We start from the raw sequence: 20,383 nt of genomic DNA on the forward strand, positions 1-20,383 counted from the left end.
TGTAGTTAGAGTCATCAGTCTGGAAGGCTGATGATGACAATGAAGCCCTGTTTCAAACACATGCACACATGCACAAGCACACACACACAACACACCCAAACACACACCACACACACATGCACACACACACAACACACACACATACATGCACAAGCACACACACACAATACACACACACAACACACACACACACACATGCACAGACATACACAACACACACATGCACACACACACACACACACACACACACACAACAGTGTCCTCTATATTTGCATACCTGTGAAAATTCATGTTGCAAAAATAATTCCAATGTCACAGACAGAGAGAGAGAGAGAGAGAGAGAGCAAGAGAGAGAGAGAGAGAGAGAGAGAGAGAGAGGCTGAAGTGACAGTATCTAAGCAACTACATCCGTTGCCATGGAAACAACAGCAGACATCACTTCCTGTCTGTGAGAGAAGTGTTTAGTTCTTACACAATATGTTACTGTGTAGGAGAGAGACAGTGTGTGTATGTGTGTGTGTGTGTGTGTGTGTGTGATAATTTTCAGGAATTCATATTAAATAAAAAAGATAAAAATAGAGAAACATGCACTATAATAAAACAGCATATAAACATGACCTATATTAGTTATAACAAACATATTTAACAAAATAATAATAATAATAATAATAATAATAATAATAATAATAATATGGTGTTGTATATATTGTATTTATATATGTTCTAAATATATAATCTTATATATAATCTAAAACATCTTATACAGTAATTATAATCAAATAATGAGAAATATTACAGAAATGTAAGTATATTTAAGACATTCTCAAGCATTAGCTGCAGATGGAGAGGAGGCAGGTTTAACCAGCAGGTACCGCGTGATGATTCTCACCTGTGTGAGATCAAAGCAGTTTACTTATGTGCACTTTGTTTGTCCTATCAGAGAGAACACCATGAACATGAGAGGGAGAGGAAGAGCTGGTGAGGCTCATGCATACCACACAAACATGCACACATATACACACACACATGCAAACATATACACACACACACATGCACACATATACACACACACACATGCACACATATACACACACATGCACACATATACACACACACATGCACACATACACGCACACACACACATGCACACATGCACACACACACACACACACACACACATGCAAACATATACACACACACATGCACACATATACACACACACATGCACACATACACACACACACACATGCACACATACACACACACACACACATGCACACATATACACACACACACATGCATACCACACACACATGTACACATACACACACACACACATGCATACCACACACACATGTACACATATACACACACACATGCACACATATACACACATATGCAAACGTATACACACACACACGCATACCAACCACACATGCTTACCACACACACATGTACACATATACCATAAACACATCCATACCACACACACATGCATACCACACACACACACACATACAACAGTGTCCTCTATATTTGCATACCTGTGAAAATTCGTGTTGCAAAGACACTGGTACATACTTGTGCTGAGAGATATAACCAAGTCAGAAAGTGTGATGTAGTATTTGAAATAAACACTGATATAAACACTGATATAAACACTGATATAAACATTGCTGTCACACAGCCATCATTCCCTGGAACCTTCTCACCAAGTTAGCACTTCTAATTAATCTGGAACCCTGTCGGTTAAATGGTGTTTACAGAACAACAATTCAATTCAGTTCAATTCAATTCAGTTCAATTCAATTCAATTCAATTCAATTCAATTCAATTCAATTCAATTCAATTCAGTTTTATTAGTGTAGCGTGTTTAACAGTGGACATTGTCCCAAAGCAGCTTTACAGAAATATATAAATTCAGGATATAGATTTTAAATTTATAAATTATTCTATGTAAAAAAAATGTACAGTGCCCCCCATTAATATTGGCACCCTTGGTAAATATGAACAAAGAAGGCTGTGAATAAATTGTCTTTATAGCTTAACCTTTTGATCTTTTGTTCAAAGTAATCCACAAAAATACTCTGAGATGTGAAACTCTGTTATATTGAATATATTGTCTTTTGGAATGAAACTGTGTCTACACTGTACACTGATGATCAGATCAGTGCTGCCGTCTAGTGGACTCACCGAGGAACAGAAAACACACACGCACACACACACACACACACACACACAGAGAGAGAGAGAGAGAGAGAGAGAGAGAGAGAGAGAGAGAGAGAGAGAGAGAGAGTATAATTATCTGGCATAATTTTGATTAGTGTCCAGACAAATCAGGAATTCAAATATAACAATGTCACATAGATTTGATCATTAAAGCCCAAATTAGCTGTCCAAACACACACACACACACACACACACACACACACACACACACACACACACTGTTGATACACAAGTACATTTGTGTTTGTTTGCTTAGAGCTTCAGCCAACAGATTACGAGGCCGTGTGTTGACCAAATGTGTGTGTGTGTGTGTGTGTGTGTGTGAGAGAGAGAGAGAGAGAGAGAGAGAGAGAGAGAGAGAGAGAGAGAGAGAGATAATATTTGTGGTTCAGTAATTAAATTACATCAGCAAATAGAAAACACACACACACACACACACACACACACACACACTTATGGACTGGGGTTTACTGTAAACTATTGGGTTTAGAGTTTAGGCTCAGTGATGTGTTCAGGTTCTAAAACATATTCAGAATAAGTGATTTAAGTCCAAAAGATAAGAGTATATTTATGCTGGGAAAGTTCCTCATATTCAGAGCTGGTGAAGTGGCTTTTCTAAGTTCCTTATTCAGATCAGTAAAATTGCCTGCATGCAGTTCACATCTCCGAGAAGACACGGGTATCTCTGAAGAATCTGGAGAGATCCACAAGACTGAGAAGCTATTCACAGGACAATCACAGCCTGGATGCTCCACACAGCTGGACTTTATGGAAGTGTGGTGAGAAGAAAACCATTAATGAAAAATCCATATGAAAGCTCATCCGGAGACACAGCAAACATGTCTAAACAAACATGTCTAAATAAACATGTCTAAATAAACATGTCTAAACAAACATGTCTAAATAAACATGTCTAAATAGGTTCTGATAACCCTGAGAACACCATCAAGCACAATGTTAAGCACAATGGAGGTAGTGTCAAGTAGAGAGTTACCCTTGGCCTGATGGTTGCTTCTCTGACAAGCCCACTCTGTACTGGAATGCCGCAGTCACGGTTGTGCAGTAATCTTTCCATTCTTTACAATCACATGTTTAAAACTTCACTAGTTTCTCCTCCTTAATATAATCAGTCTGTACAGAATTTTGCTTTAATCGGCGAAATCACAATTGCACAAAATTGTCTTTCGCAGTGATGTTTGTTGGTAAATGAGACCTTTCAGCTGTACTCATGTTCATGCATGTGAATGGAAGAGGTCTGGCTGAACGCACGGTGTGATGATGTCATACGATGTGTCTTGGCCCAAATCTGCGGACAGTCTGCAGTCATTCTGAAAATACTCTGAATATTGCAATGTTTGCTTGATTTTGCATTAAATTCTGCAATCAAACAAAACCCGAGCGACTGTATTAATTATGTTTTGTTTAGATTCATGACATAATTTCCTCATTAAGAAAACTTGTGTGTGTGGGTTGGGGTTAAGACAGAGAGAGGTGTGACCTTTATTTATTTAACAGAACTAATAAAACAGTAAAGGCACTGTAAGAACTTTCAGGAGAAATGTATGAAACATCTCACCATTATTTCAGTTTAACACATGTTCAAATGCTCATTGTGTCCAACAGGGGGCAGCGAGAATTTATAATCTGATTGTGTGTGTGTGTGTGTGTGTGTGTGTGTGTGTGTGGTTTTTATAGTAGAATTAATTAGAGCCCTTTTGAATATCATGATAATTCTGACTAATGAATATTAATCAAGATTCAGTGTATTTAGATTAATATAATTTGTTTAAATTATAACACTAAAACACCACAAAATCACACTAATAATTTAGTTTGTTGTTCATTATCACCCACTGCTAGCTCCTGTGTATGTGTGTGTGTGTGTGTGTGTGTGTGTGTGTTTACAGATGCTAATAAACTTCCGAGACTCATTGAAGCGCTCACTGATCAATTTTGATTGACAGTTTCCCTAACAACCTTCACACACACCACAGCATAAGCCCTGCCGCCTTTGTGATGTCAGTAACAGTGCATAGTGATGATGTCACTGCACTGGCAGAACATAATTGGCTGGATAGTAGCCTTCCACTCCCCCTTCTTTAACTCCACGAGACCAGCCCTGGTCATCTTCGTCCTCCACCTTCAGAAACTCTTCGCCTTCATACACACACACACACACACACACACACACACACACACACACACATATGCACACATGCACACACACACATAGATTGAAAAGGAGATAAATTATTTTCTCTACTGGTTTGCTCATTTATAATTCTATAATCCAGGAAGAGGTGTGGGCATGGCCAGTTATGAAGTGAGCATGGTCACCTGCTTTGAATGACAGCTCATCCTCAGCCTCCCCAGTGTAAGTGTACAGAGCTCGAACACGCACTCCTCCAATCATTACACTGAGAGAGAGAAATGTCTTTACAGTTCCTGTCATAGAGCTGTATTCAGAATTGAATTCATGCATGGTGAGGATTTAATACTGAAATTTTACATAACAGACTTGGGTGTGGTTCACCAGGTACTTCAGAGACACGTGTCTCAGTCATGCCAAATTCTGGCCTTGCGTTTAAGCTCACTTGTGTGTGTGTGTGTGTGTGTGTGTGTGTGTGTGTGTGTGTGTGTGTGTGTGCTATTTTTATTTTAAGGTCCAATCATTTTCAACTAGGACTATTCCTGCAGCAGTATACAGTGGATATAAAACGTTTATCCACTCATGCTAACACTGCAGGTTTAAAAAATTAAACCAGGATAAACATGTCAGATCTTTTTCTAACCAACAACATCAAGTGAAAATAGGAACTTTTTAAGAGGAAAAAATAAAAAAAACAATAACCTGGTTGCATAAGCCTTTTATAATGGGTCATGTGACTGTGCTCAGAATAAACTAATCACATTCAGTCTCATGTTCAAAAGTAATTATACACCTGTCATCAATGACGTGATTCTGATTAATGCCAAAAAAAGACTGTTTCTGTAGGATTTTCTTACAGTATTGTTGGTTTCATCTGACTGCTGAAGCCAAGGTCCAGACAAAAAGTTTACAAAGCCTGTACAGGATCTCATTGTGGAAGGGTATGGATCAGGAGAGGGGTACAGAAACCGTTCTTAAACATTAGCTGGACCATGGAACACCGTGAAAACCATCATCAACAACTGGAGAAGATGGAGCATGTGTGTACATTCTCGTTAAAGGTGCTTCTAGTAAAACTGGTGTCCCTTCTTCCTTTTCATCTGATGAGCTTTCATATTTTAAATAAGCCAAAAGTTATACCCCTGAAAAGTATAATTTGTCATGTCTGCTGATGATATCGCTAACTCTACCGCAGTAAAGGTTTTAAACCAGGAAGTGGAGTTTTACATGGTGATGGACCTCTTATTTACACACTGAAAACAGATGAGTGGAGTGATACACAGTGAAATCCCAGTGTGGCACTCTACAGACGCCGCTTGACCAGTCGAATTAATGACCCAGAACCAGTTTAATGTGAATTCTGAGCACAGTCACATGACCCATTATTAACTGCAACAAGCTTATTGTTACTTTTATTTTTTACATTTTTTTTTTACTTTTTGAAAATCTTTCTATTTGTTTTTCATCTGAATTTTCTTGCTTGCTAGATCACATTAAAGCTGATTTGTCTTTGGTTAATTTTTTCCATTACACAAACCTGGGGTGTGTAAACTTTTTATAAATCCACTGTACTTGAAATGTACTAGACTCCTATTAGACTGATTTCAAAGCCTGCCATGTTCTCATTCATATATCATTGTATTAGTCTTTTATTTTTCATTCATATTTTCCACTCTTCAGTCCACATTTTCTATCCCACATTTATTTTTAGGAATTAAAGGTTGAATCTGTCGAGTGAAGCTGGTTTGGACGACCAGCTCTGAATATAGCTCTCTGTTTCCAATGATGATGATGATGATGATGATGATGATGATGCTCTTACCTTTTTCCCTCCTCAACCTGTGGCTTTGGTTTCTTTATATGTTTCTGCTTCTTACATGGAGGAACCCACTCCTACACACACACACACACACACACACACACACACAAACACACACCATTACAAGCCTTGTTGTCAAGCCTCATTCTGGACCAAGTGTATCACATACACACACACACACACACACACACACACACACACACACACACACCTGCAGTGTGGGCCACTGTGTGTTCATTCCTGGGCCATGGTTGTTTCTCCACCATTGTAAATCGTCCTGCTCGTTGATTGACATGAGAGCATGTAGCAGGTCACTGTACACAGCCTTCACACTGAAACACACACAAACACATAGACCAGTCGTGTCTCCTTCTTTATGAAGACTATCTCATAATTCTGGATCGTGATTGGTCAGAAGGTATTGATTTATTTTAAATAACAGCAGCGCTGACAGTAGTGCAGCTACAAATCACAGATTCATATTCTAATACATTAAGTAAGTAATAAACACACACACACACACACACACACACACACACACACACACACACAGTGTTTTTAGATACCTGTGGTTGTTGGTGATGTCCAGATGTGTGTGTATGGACAGCAGAGTGTTTTTCAGAAAGCTGATCCTCTTTCTTTCCTGCTCTTGTGATTGGTCAAACACTGACTCCATGTCCTCCATGTAGCGCGGCGTGTAGCCAATCAGATCGTCCAGAACCTTCACATAGTGTTCACGTGCCTACACATATATAAACAACCAGCATCATCATCATCATCATCATAATCACCATCACTATCATCCTGTGTGTGTGTGTGTGTGTGTGTGTGTCTCACATGTTCTCTGTCCTGTCCCACAATCTTCTTGGCCTGCTGGATCTTGGCGAGTGTGTGTTCATTTTTGTTGACATTGTTTCTGGCCTGACATTCTTTATTCAACACATTCTGCTCCTTCTGACACAATTTATGATAGGCCCGCCGTGCTTTCTCCAGCTACACACACACACACACACACGTTGCACAGTGTTAGGAACAGTAAATTACCATCTGCCATCACCAATCCTAGCTACTGTCCCTAATAGAACATTGGCATTTTTAAGGTCTTGTCTTTAACTACATTTTCTACTTTGGTCCTATTTTTCATGTATAATTTATTTGGTACAAAACAGTGTTCAAAAATAGGCGTGTGTGTGATAACTCTAGACAAATTTTGATACACAGTAAATAAATTAGCTGAGGTTTTGCTAACAAAGTATCAACAGCAGGTTCTAAGATTTTTGTCCATCATATATGAAAAATGCCAGTTTTTTTTTACAAGAAAGAGAGGAAATGAATCAACTGGTAGAAAACTAATTTCTATCGGCCACTCAGCTACTCTTTTCAGTGAGTAAAAAATTAGTTCTAAAGGCACTGATAGCTGATGATAATCGCAATACTTAGAAAAGTGTAAACTGATGTTTGTTGTGTATGTATGTCCCAGAGTGCGCTCAAGGCTCTGTTACCTTCTGGCTTTTAGTTCTTCTTCAATTCAGTTCAGTTTTATCTGTATAACTGTTTAACAGTGGTGATTGTCCCAGAGCAGCTTTTCAGAAATATATAAATTCAGGATATAGATTTTAAATGTATGAATTTATCTCTAATGATCAGCCAGAGGTGACGGTGGTGAGGAAAAACTCCCTGAGATGATATGAGGAAGAAACCTTGAGAGGAACCAGACTCAAAAGGGAACCCGTCCTCATCTGGGTGACACCAGATAGTGCAATTATAAATAAATACACCCCTTCTATAACTGTGTGCTACATGATAAAACAAAAAGTGCAACTGTATAATCAGGAAATTCACCACAGTCTCAACATGAAGTCTATTCCATTGAAGTCATGAGCTGTCCACCGATGGAGACCCGAGCGCAAAGTCTGTTTGTGCAATTGCAGTCCCAAAACCCTCACCGCAACCACAGTCCCAGGACACAGCACCAAAAAATACCGCATCAATTGCAGTAGTGTGTGTTCCCAGACTATCCATATGGGGCCATCCTCAGTCCAGGTCCAGGACGGCCCGGAGAGCAGAACGGGTCAGGTCCACTGCTACCGCAGGAGCAACACATGTCGAGCTTGTGATTGTGACGATTGTGACTTTGCAGGTGTTGGCATCATCTGTAATCTTTGTAGAGGCTGATTCTGAGCTGGAGCTGGCACAGTCACTAATTACAGGGAGAGGAACCATGGAGCATCCTTTTAATTATGCTTTCATAGCTAGTCCTGGTGGAGTCCTGGTTTTAAAATTAGCCAACAATGTATATCTTATTAAACCATTACAGTACAAGAGCATACCTAACAATCAACCCCCACATCTCTCTCTGTTGAGCTACACGTGATACTCCTGAGATGCCAATGATCCTGTTTCCTTCTGCCCTCTGGACCTGCCTGATCCATCCTGAAGTCCTATTACTGGTTGGAGATTTCATCACCTGAAAATCAACCTGTTCAAGATGACCTTGCATGGAACCACACAGACACCCTAAAGATGGCTGTTAATGTTTGTCTGTGTATAACCTAAAGACTGCAATTGCTAAGTCCAAATCATTGAACAGTTGATAAATTAAACTTAAAACTTGAATGATGATCATACTCAAGTTCCTTTTAACACACTTAGCACTGCTTGACTCTATATTATACAGTTATAGAAGTGGACTTATTCATAATCGCACTACCCTGGATTCCATTTTGAGTCTGGTTCCTCTCGGGTTTTCTTCTTCATATCGTCTCCAGGCGTTTTCCTCAGGAAACCATCGCCTCTGGCTAGCTCATTAGGGATCAGTTTGAATTTAGATTTTATATCCAAACTTTCTGTACAGCTGCTTTGTGGCAATGTACATTGTTAAAATGATGACATAAATAAAATTTTATTGAATTGAACAGAATTATTATATTATAATGTTGTCATCACTCAATACTGAGTCAGCAGTGGTCTCTTAACCAATCAGAAGTTACTGATAACAGAGAGCATTGCACAATAATATTGATAAAGAAAGCATGTAATAATTAAAACAGTTAAGTTAAACTGTAAACATGGTATGAAATAGCAAATAACAGCAGAAAAACAACCTGATCAGCAGCTTCGATAAACCGAGTCCTAGCACATTCATAACACACGCTGGACACAGAGTTTTAACATTTCTCCATCTATGTGGACTTTTGTTTTCAGTGACACAAAATGCCATTTTCATGTGAACAGGAAGCAAAAACACAGAAAAAACCCTCTTTTTTTCATAAGATATCTAAATATGTGTAGGGACAGAGTCTCAGTGTATCAGATATCACATTCTTATGTTTCAAACCTTTTTTCACCTTCTTGTGTTTTTTGATCCAGGGCTTCTGAGCACGTGCAAACTCTCGTTTCAGGTTATGTGACTCACGAAAACCACAAAACATCTTCCTCTGAAATGCATCCTTCTGCCAGGAACGAATGTGCTGTCCATCCTCCAAAACAAGGGAGTGAGAGATGGATGTGTGCAGAATGGACAGACGCTCAGCGGAGGAGAAAAAACACTGCCATGCCCTCAAGAGGGAACCATACATAGGTCCTAAAATAAAAACAGAGAAAGAGAGACAGAGAGAGTAAGGGAGAGAGAGAGAGAGAGAGAGAGAGAGAGAGAGCATAGTGTGTACTGTATAGTAAGCATGTAGAGTACAGACATAGAGTGGATATAAAAAGTTTATTTTTAAAAAGTTTACACATCTTAAAAGTGCAGTCTTAAAAGTTTACACATCTTAAAAGTGCAGGTTTTTGTGATGTAAAAAAATTAAACCAAGATAAATCGTGTCAGAACTTTTTCCACCTTTAATGTGATATAGCAACCTACAACATACAAGTGAGCAACAAATAGAAACATTTTAGTGGGGGGAAACCTTACAATAACCTGGTTGCATAAGTTTGCACACCCCTTAACTAATACTTTGTAAAAGCTTATTTTTCTTGTAATACAGCACTCAGTGTTTTTGGGTGAGTCTACCAAATCTTCATTTGTCAATTATATTCCACTCTTCCTTGCAAAACTGCCCCAGAGCTATCAGATAGTGAGGAGATCTCCTGTACACATCCCTCTTCAATCATTCCACAGGTTTTCAATAGGATTTAGATCTGGGTTCTGACTGGATTGTTCCAAAAAATTATCTTTTTATTCTGAAGTTCCTTTGTTGAGTTGGATTTGTGTTTTGTCTATAGCTGTCTGAAAAATGTCTGCAGGTTGTGTGACTATCACTGGTATTAGATTGGTATTTGGAGCTATCCATTATTCCCTCTATCCAGTCCCAGCTAAAAGAGAAGCAGCCCCATAGGATGATGCTGCCACCACCATGCTACACTTGGTAATAAATTGTCTTGGTTTTGCACTAAACATATCTTTATCTCTAAAACTTTACCTTGGTCTCATCAGATATATATTAGAAAATTTTGTCAAAGTGTGGGCAGACTTGGAAGGTTGTTTTTTTTTTTTATCATGAGAAAGGGTTTGGGTTAGGATTAGACATGTGAAGAATAGAGATTGAGATTGAGATTGTTGTCACATTCAGGGAGTGAGCAGGACTTGGCAGATGTTCCTGCAGCTCATTTAACATTGCTGTAGGTCTCTTGGCAGCCTCCCTGGTAAGTGTTTGTTTTGTCCTTTCATAATTTTGGAGGGACGTCCTGTTCTTGGTAACATCACTGTGGTGCCCCATTTCTCCACTTCTTGATGATGGCCTTCACAGTTTTTCATGGTACATCTGATGTTTTGGCAGTTCTTTTGTAACCCTCTCCTGATCAATACATTAAATTAGTGAGATCCTGTACATGCTTTGTAAGCTCTTTGTGGACCAACCAATTCAGTTCAGTTTTATTTGTACAGTGTGTTTAACAGTGGACATTGTCCCAGAGCAGCTTTACAGAAATATATAAATTCAGGATATAGATGTTAAATGTATGAATTTATGTATGAATTTAATGAGCAGCCAGAGGCGACGGTGGTGAGGAAATACTCCCTGAGATGATATGAGGAAGAAACCTTGAGAGGAACCAGACTCAAAAGAAAACCCGTCCGCATCTGGGTCACACTAGATAGTGTGATTATAAATAAATACACCCCTTCTATAACTGTGCTAATACTACATGCACAAATTGTGCAGTTGTGTAACCAGGAAATTCATTACAGTTTCTGTTTTGTTGTCTGTTTTGTTGAACTTCTCCACTGTTCACTGATGGAGACTCGAGTGTAAAACTGTTTGTAGTAATTGTAGTGCTAAAGCTATCATAGCATAACTGTTCATATGAACTGAGGTCTGCAGTCAGATGAAACCAAGAAGGTGTCATGAAAATCCTACAGAATTATTATATTTGATATAATAAATAATAATTTATTATATTATTATATTTACAAAATAAGATATATTTGGGGTTAATCAGAATCACCTCATTGATTACAGCTGTATAATAATTACTTTTGAACATGAATTTGAATGTGATTGTTAATTGTGAGGACAGTCACATGCCCCATTTTAACAGGGTGTGCACACTTATGCAATCAGTTGGGGGTTTTTTTCCTAAAACATTTCTAGTTGTTTTTTCACCTACATTTTGTTGGTTCTATATCACATAAGTGGCAAAAGACCTGATATGATTTATCTTGGTTTAATTTTTTTTTTATATCACAAAAACCTGTCATTTTAAACACACACACACACACACACACACACACACACACAGGAGTTCGTCCGTCGATTTTGATGAAGACTGAAGTTTCCATTTCTGCCTCCACTATGGAGAACACAAACTGGAACTCGACTTGCATGTGAATTGGATTAAAGGAAGACTTGTGCAGCATCGGCCTCACTTTCACTTCCCGGTGATCGCCATGATCCAGTGGCAAGACTACACACACACACACACACACACACACAGGTGCACACCATGCCCTATAAGTGACTCTTGTCCAAGGTGATACCTGTGCCATTATCTCTATCAGATAGGGGATGGACTGCTAAAATGTGGGATTAATATAATTCTTCTCAGAATCACTGTACCACTCAGACTCTACAACTTTTATTACATGCAGTGTGATATTTGGTGGATGTTGCAGTGAACACACTACACGATCACTCAGATGAGATGTGAGTGAGGCACACACTACACCAACTCCGCCTAGATATCTCCTAAAGTGCACATGATACCCAAATCCTGGTTTCTCAAAAAAAAAAAAAAAATGTGAACGCTGTCTATCATATCTACATATCTACCTGCATGTTTCTTCTACAGAAACAAGAATATAGAGAAATAAGAGTGTAGATGTGGATGAAGCATTAGTTGTGATGTGGACAGTGAGAATTGTCTGTTCTGCAAAGAGAACTGGAGGTACAATGATAATAAACAATGCTATGTTTATACTGTCCATCACTGGAAATCATGCCATGTTTGTTTTTATTTTTTCTGTTCACAAGAACCAGTTGGGTATGTCATGACAAATAATTTCTTATAGAAACATTATTATTATTATTATTATTATTATTATTATTATTATTATTATTATTATTATTATTTTATTATTATTATTGTGCATACTCACTAGCACTCGCTCAATTCTATTCAATTCAGTTTTACTTGTATAGCGCTTTTAACAATTTTCCCAAAGCAGCTTTACAGAAATATATAAATTCACTGTATAGATTTTAAGATATAGGATATAGATTGTGTGAGCTCACTCTCACACATATAGATGGATGATAAACTGGATTCAGGGATCTGCTGCACATTACTGCAGATGAATTTGATTTCCTCTCAGACTCTTATTGGCTGTTTCTCATTGCTGCTAGTTATGTTATCAGAGGTGCTCACACTCTATTGTTCATCACAAAGGATATCAACCATACTTGAAAATATAGGAACGTCTAAAGCAGTATTCGGACGGGACTAGTTTTCTGGGGGGACGTTAGAGAAATTCGTGTTTCACAGACATACGTTGCGATTTTAATCTGTCAAGTCTGTGTTTTTCTCACAGAACCGCTGTAATATTCCAGATCAAATTACCTACCTGTTTTTCGGCTAACTCGGTGATCCTCTGAGAAATCTAATCCCGTCTGAATGCGAATGTCTGTGATTGCCAATAATATTTTTTCACCACGCTTTTCCTTGTGTATTTTGGCCAACGTGAACTACTATAGAAGCTTTTACGCATGCGTTTTCTGCTTGCTGCGTGCAATTCAGTATGGATGTAGATGTTTTTTTGGTACCCAGCAAAGAAATAAAAAATAAAATCAACAAGAAGAGCCATATTACGTAAATTGTTAAGACTGGTCGCTGTAACACTAGTGACAGGTGATTATTCACCTTCATTTCTGCACTCAAATATGTCATGTTTTAATTATATAAGTAATCACGTCTATTTCAGTGGGTTTATTATAAGCAGCCAGTTCTATAAAATCATGTGTTTATTTTAATAAGTTTTTTAATAAGTCATTTTAATAAATTCAAATTAAAAAAATAAATTAAGTAATTTTGCTTTTTAAATTTAAAAGTACCTATGTGCGGAATGCACACATCCAGAGCATGTGATCTTCTGCAACGCCCAGATGTACAAAACAGACACTCCCACTACTGTTATAAACACGGAGATGTTAGTCCTGTCCGAATCAATGCGAATGGAATCACAGACGTTGGGTGATAAGAATTGTAACTCGAACTATGTTTAGAAAACTAGTCCTGTCCAAATAGTGCTTAAGATAGTACGCAGACTAAAAAAAATCATCCCTTTTAATAATTTGTTTCAGCAGAGTTTGAAACAAAGAAGAGTTTTGAAAGCAGAAAGCCAGTGAAGAACTCCACTTTACTCCCACAATAGTGCTGAGCCCACTGAGCTGCTGCTGGTGCAACACTCTAAAATCAACACAAGAATCCAAACACACAATTAGGGGATCACAAAGAGAAAAGCAAACCACACTGTACATTTGTGGCCAATGTCATTGTTCGTAAATGGATACAAAGTTGAGGAACTTCGGGCATTTGTTCCCACCTGGAATTCTCCACTGGCTCCCATCATAGAGGTGCCCTTTGAACATCTGGGGATGAACCTGATGGAACTTTGATGATACACCCTGTTGCTAGTTGTACCAGAATGGTGGACTGGTAGCTAGACCTTTCTGCTTCCCTATCTTTGAGACACCATTTGACCGAAGACTCAAGGACCTGGCAGACATCGCTAAGGAGTAAATGCAGCAAAAGAGAATATAATCTGTTGAATCATTCATGAGGCCCAGCACATACAGTAGTGGACCAACAAACTCCTACAGGGAAGTGGTGGGTCAGCAGTTAAACCTCTGGACCACTGAACTGAAGATTATGAGTTCAAGCCCCAGCTTGAGCAATACCCTTAACCATCTCTGCTCCAGGGTACTGTATCATGGCATACCTTGTGTTCTCACCACAGCTTCCTTTTAATATGTGAAGAAAAGAATTTCACACCATCACAGAGAAGCTAGACCCAGTAATTTACCATGTTAATTTAAGATGCTGAGTGAGTGCAGCTTTTGGCCCAACAGCATCAGGAGCTGCACATTTTCCCCTTGGTCCCAGGCAGAACCGAAAAATATCATCAACCTCAATATCATTGTAAGGCAGTGCTCTACTCAGTGCCCAAGTGCTGGAGAGAGGCAACAGAGAAGGACCTCATCCACATCACTTCTACACCACAGTCCACTTGTTTATTATTGGAATATATCTGGTCTACCTATACCTAGGTGCCATTTGAAGGAATACCTAGGCCTCACAGAGCCGGAAAAATTGGGAAACAGGATGGGCCATGGCTTTGTGAAGCATCACACAAAAGTAGAAGTTGTCAGGAGTTTGAACAAATGACCTTAATGATGCATAATGACCACAATGATGATGATTCTTGGGTGTATTTAGAATTGCCTTCTAAAGTGGACCTCTGAAGCTGAAGAAAATTCAAGATGCCTTTATTGCCATTTACATCACAGGTACACTGGAATTTTGGCACAAATCTGGTAATCAAAGTGCACAAGAAGGTGTTGCACATGACAAACATGTGAGAAATATTGCACATGCCTTCCATTAGCATCAATGTTTAATTGTGCTAGTCATTCATCTTCCAGAGAAGTGCTAAGGCATGTTCCGGTTCTAGGAATTCAGGTTTGATAACCAATGGAAAACACAGCAACAATGGATATTCAGATATTCCAGATATTCAGATGAACTGTGCTACTACCAAATATCATTGCAGACTACATAGTGCTACAAACATGTATTTATTAAAGATGGGCATTGTGGTTTGATAGCTCAATGGATAAGACATTGGCCCATGGATTGGAAGGTTGTGAGTTCAAATCCCAGCACTGCCAAGCTGCCACTGCTGGGCCCTTAACCCTCAACTGCTCAGATGTATAAATGAGATAACTGTAGGTCACTCTGGATAAGGGTGTCTGGCAAATGCCATAATGTAACGTAATGTAAACAGTACCTAAAAGCAGACAGTGCAACAAACAAATAGTGCAGCAGGATCCAGTGTGTCTGTCACTGTGTAAAAACAGCACTATAATAAACTTTGATGTGGTTCAGTAAGAGTTGCTTTGGACTGGGGTGGTTGAATAACTAGATAACGTCTGGAAAGAAACTGTGAAAAAGTTCTGGTGGACCTGTAGTGCCTCTTCAATGGCAGCTTGATAAAGAAGTTGATGTTTGGTGTCTACCTTTTTGCCCTCCTTTTTGCACCTTTTTGCACTGATGGTGTATAATTTGATTTTACATTTACATTTATTAATTTAGCAGAGACTTTTATCCAAAGCGACTTACAAATGAGGAAATACAAGCAAAGTGATATAACAAGCGGAGAACAATACAAGTAGTGCTACCATACAAGATTTATAACTGAGTTCTAGAGGAGCGAGGTGCACAGAGTCGAGGTGAAAGAGCAGGTATAAGTGCAGATTTTTGGGGATTTTTTTAATAGGGACATAGGGTTAGATAAGTGTTCATTGAACAGGTGGGTCTTTGGCTGTTTTATGAAGATAGTAATGGATTCTGCTGTTTGGATTGAGGTTGGAAGTTCATTCCACCACTGAGGGACAGTACATGAGATTTTGGTGAGTTTACAGCCAATGATCTCCACCGAGTGAACCACTCACTGCAGTCTGGTCTTGTGGCTGGAAGAGACAGGGGGCAACCAGATTGTGAAGGAGCTAGTGAGTACACTTTGTATGATGGCTGAGTAAAATCTTTTCAGGACCAGTTGAGATATTGAGACATTGAGCTTCCTGAGTTATTGAAAAAAGAATAGTCTTTGTTGTGGTTTCTTGAGTTATGTTGTTGGCCCATATCGTTGAGTTGCTGAAGATGGTGAAGACTCAACCTTGGTTACAGCTGAGCCTTTGATTGTCAGGCAAATGGATGCTTTTGGAAGTCAACCAGCTTTTCAACCATCTTGGCAGCATCCAGCTCAAGGTTGTTATGGGCACACCATGCTGTAAGATGGTCTACTTTATTTCTATAGATAGTCTAATCATTGCTGTAGATGAGACCCCCTACAGTTGTGCTATCTGTGAACTTGATTCTGATGGAGTTCTCTGTTGTGGTGCAATCACTGGTATAAAGGGTGTACTGCTGCTGAGGATGGCCCCACATGGACAGCCTAAAGATCAATGAGATTACTGTGGATGGTCCCACTTAGAAACCATGAAGATGGCTTCAGACGGCTATTGCTATGAACAGTTTTGCACTCAATTCTCCATCATTGAACAGTTGATAACGTCAAAATAATGGACTTAATGTTAAAACTGTAATGAATTCAGCAATAACTCTAATGATTATATCCTTAAGTTGATCGTAAACTTGCACTGTTAAACTGCTGTTTCAAGTTTCAATAGTGGACTTGTTACCAGATCTGAAGGCCTGGTCTTTTTTTTTTATATGAGCACCCTCGGTTCTTTAGTGAAGCATGGATTGTCAATATTGTACTTCACAGTGGTCATGTTAGGGAGGCACATCTGTATCTGTATACTTATCAATTCTGCTAAACCATCCTCCCATTGACTCCCATTCAGTAAAGTCCAGGCAATCTCTCAGTGTTTGGCCCTCATGACCTCAACCTTCCAGCACTGGCTAATTGTTTTAGTGGGCTTAGATGCTCAAGTTTCTTTTTATATGTGGGTATGAGTATGATCATAGTATGGTCCGAGTTACCAAGAGGTGCATGTGAAAAATGATGGAATGCCACTGTTATGGTGGTGTGTAAATGGTCAAGGGTCATTTTCCTCCTGAGTGGGGCAGCTGATCAGCTGATTGTAACTGTGATTGAAATCACCAAACAGAAAAATCACACTTGTGAAATTTATTTTCCAGATAATGAATGCGATCAGCCAGTTGCTGCTGTGCTGATTAGCCTGAGGTGGAATCTAGATTCCAACTGGGATCACTGAATGAAATTTGCTTGGTAGGCAAAAGGGTTTATAGTAAATTAAAAGGGCTTCTAGGTCTGAGGAAAAGAGTGTTAAAATTGAGGAAACATCGGTGCACCAGCTGTTGTTAATGTAGAAGCACATGCCACCTCCACATGACTTATCAAACAGTGTGTTGTTTTGGTCCGCTCTGAACAGCTGATAGTAGAAGCCTTTAGTTGTCACATATACATTACACCACAGTGAAATTCTTTTTTCGCATATTGTAGCTTGTTAGGAAGCCGGTATCAGAGTGCAGGGTCAGCCATGATATGGTGCCCCTGGAGCAGATATGGGCTTGTTTAAGGGCTTGGCAGTGCTCGGACTTAAACCCCCAATTTTCTGTTCAGTAAACCATTCTGGTCAGCCTTAACAGTTGAGCCACCACTGTCCCTATCCTGTAAGGTGAATAGCTGCTTCAGGTGTGCTTTGGTTTAGCCATGATTCTATGAGGTGGAATGCTGAGAGGCAAGCAAAGTCCTTGTTAGATCTAACAAGTAGTGCAAGCTAATCTATCTCATTAGCAAGGGATCACACCTTGGAGAGGCAAAGCACTGGAAGTGAAGTCCAGATGTCTTTTTGCTGCCAATGAGCTAATGAGCCACCTCGCTTGCCTTTATACTGCCTGTGTGAGCATGTTTTCCGGCCAGCATCTTTGTTTACCTTCGATTGGTGAGCTAAAGGCAAATAGTCCACTTCACATAGAAAAACGTGTGTTAATTCTGGTAGTAAGTTGTCATTTAGTTTCAGAAGTTCCTCTAATGAAAAAGTCATCTTTTTTTCATTCTGTTGTTTCTTATGTTGTGAAGTTAATAAGACAAAAATTTTTTTAAAAAAAACACAGCTTGGCATGTTTCTGAGAAACCCCAAAGCGTAAACTCCTCTGTCCTGAAGATGACAGAAAACTTAAAGTTAAATGAAACTCCTTCCATAAATAATAAATAAATGTCTCCTCACCAAAAACCTCATCACATCAAGGATTACACGTTTTTTAATCCTTTTAGGTGGAGTGTCCACCGTATAAGTCTGTGTGAATGACTTGTTATTATAGAAACAATAAAGTATTAGAATAAGTGCATCTATATAAAACTGTGATTTAGCACTACTGTCAGAGCTGCTGTTTAATCAACACCTTCTGTCCAATCACAATCCAGTCTTTAACAGCAACAAGGTGTAAGAAAAAGTGTGTAGTGTGTGTAGTGTGTAATTGTGTACTTACTGGAGTCAGTTATTTTTTTCCACTTGTTGCTCCACTCACTGAGTTGTTCAGCATAGTGTTTCTCCACTCGAGCCCGGTCTTTAAAACAGTCCACAATGGCATCACAAGCTTGGAATGAATCTTGAGTCCTGTGCACTGTACGGATATAGTTACCCGGCTGAAACACACACACACACACACACACGCACACACACACGCACACACACACACACACACACACACACACACATACACACACTATTTTATTAAGAGGTAATTTCCTAACTGGAACTGTCAATGTCTTTACAATGTCATAACTATCATATATTCAGTACATATACTATATATAATATGATTGGTGACTACAAAGAGCAATACACACACACACACACACACACACACACACACAGAGAGAGAGAGAGAGAGAGAGAGAGAGAGAGAGAGAGAGAGAGAGTAAAACTAAAGCACAGTTTTCTCACCATCCAGAAGCTGAGTTTGTTGGTTTCATCCTGCATCTCTGCCACGGCTACAGCTTCACACACCTGAAGGAAGTGTGTGACAGTTAAAGGACGAAGGGGTGAGTGTGTGTGTGTGTGTTTGCGTGTGCGTGTGTGCGTGTGTGTGTTAGCTGGAATCTGGCAGCAGGAATAGAATCCCCTCCCAAACATTCCACTATCCAGCAGAGGCATCCCAAAATAAACAGCATGCAAAAGGTCAACACATACACACACACACACACACACACACACACACCTGCCATACAGCAGACATCACCATATACATAACTGTAACACACTCTCTCTCTCACACACACACACACATTCAGTTTAATTTAGCTCCTTTAAAACATGATCACACTCATGCCATTGGTAATCTGCCACAAATGGGACATGGACACACACACACAAACACACACACACACTTACCTATTCAATTCAGTAATTTTTTTATTGTATAGTGCTTTTAACAATCAACATTGTCACAACAAAATTTTACAGAAATATATAAATTCAGAATATAAATTGTAAAGTTATTAATTTATCAATAATGAGCAGCCAGAGGAACTGTCCTGGAAAATCTCCCTGAGACGAACTATTCCCTCATTCCATTTACTGCCATAGTCTCTGTTCATGATAAACACACTGGTGCATTATGTGTAATCTGTACGTGCTCTACTACTACAGTGTGTTAGTGATGGTCTTATTTTACAGGAATAAAACCATGACTTTATCATATATTTTCTGTAGTAAGGGCTTTCCTTTTTTTAAAGAATCTGTTGCTTACATTCCTTTTAATGGCATTTGTTATAACATTTTCTGAGGAAACTGTGATAATATTTATTTAAGGAAAGAACAAGGCAAAATATTTTCCAAGGAACTCTTCGATTCATTAATGCAACTGTCAAACATTCAGCTAGTATTTTATATCATTATATTCATTAATATCTGATTCAGTATTTACAGAGAAACTGATATTCACTTGCAGCAGGGCTAAGCTGCAGTCAAGGCTAGCTT

The 20,383-nt window shown here is 39.0% G+C and overlaps 1 protein-coding gene across 1 annotated transcript; it reads right to left on the reverse strand.

The window, feature by feature from the left end:
• Positions 1–3,884: 3,884 nt before the first annotated feature.
• Positions 3,885–20,024, reverse strand: zgc:91999 (uncharacterized protein LOC445104 homolog). The gene is made up of 9 exons (XM_053638183.1): positions 19,349–20,024; positions 18,891–19,047; positions 9,545–9,780; positions 7,035–7,190; positions 6,764–6,939; positions 6,409–6,529; positions 6,201–6,271; positions 4,567–4,646; positions 3,885–4,386 (listed from the first exon to the last, which is right to left on the reverse strand). The coding sequence occupies exons 1-9, from the start codon at positions 19,556–19,558 to the stop codon at positions 4,274–4,276; spliced, it is 1,320 nt and encodes a 439-aa protein (XP_053494158.1). The 5' UTR covers positions 19,559–20,024; the 3' UTR covers positions 3,885–4,273.
• Between the last annotated feature and the right edge of the window lie 359 nt (positions 20,025–20,383).

The sequence above is a fragment of the Ictalurus furcatus genome, chromosome 1 (assembly GCF_023375685.1).
Source record: "Ictalurus furcatus strain D&B chromosome 1, Billie_1.0, whole genome shotgun sequence".
In the NCBI taxonomy this organism is placed as follows: domain Eukaryota; kingdom Metazoa; phylum Chordata; class Actinopteri; order Siluriformes; family Ictaluridae; genus Ictalurus; species Ictalurus furcatus.

Bases quoted from the DNA above. Each gene is read 5' to 3' on its own strand.
- zgc:91999 (XM_053638183.1), bottom strand. From the start codon at position 19,558: ATGCCTCTGCTGGATAGTGGAATGTTTGGGAGGGGATTCTATTCCTGC. The intron at 9,781-18,890 runs GTAAGTACACAA...TTTTTATTTTAG, and splicing joins GAAAAAAATAACTGACTCCA to GACCTATGTATGGTTCCCTC. The intron at 6,940-7,034 runs GTGAGACACACA...ATATATGTGTAG, and splicing joins TGGGACAGGACAGAGAACAT to GCACGTGAACACTATGTGAA.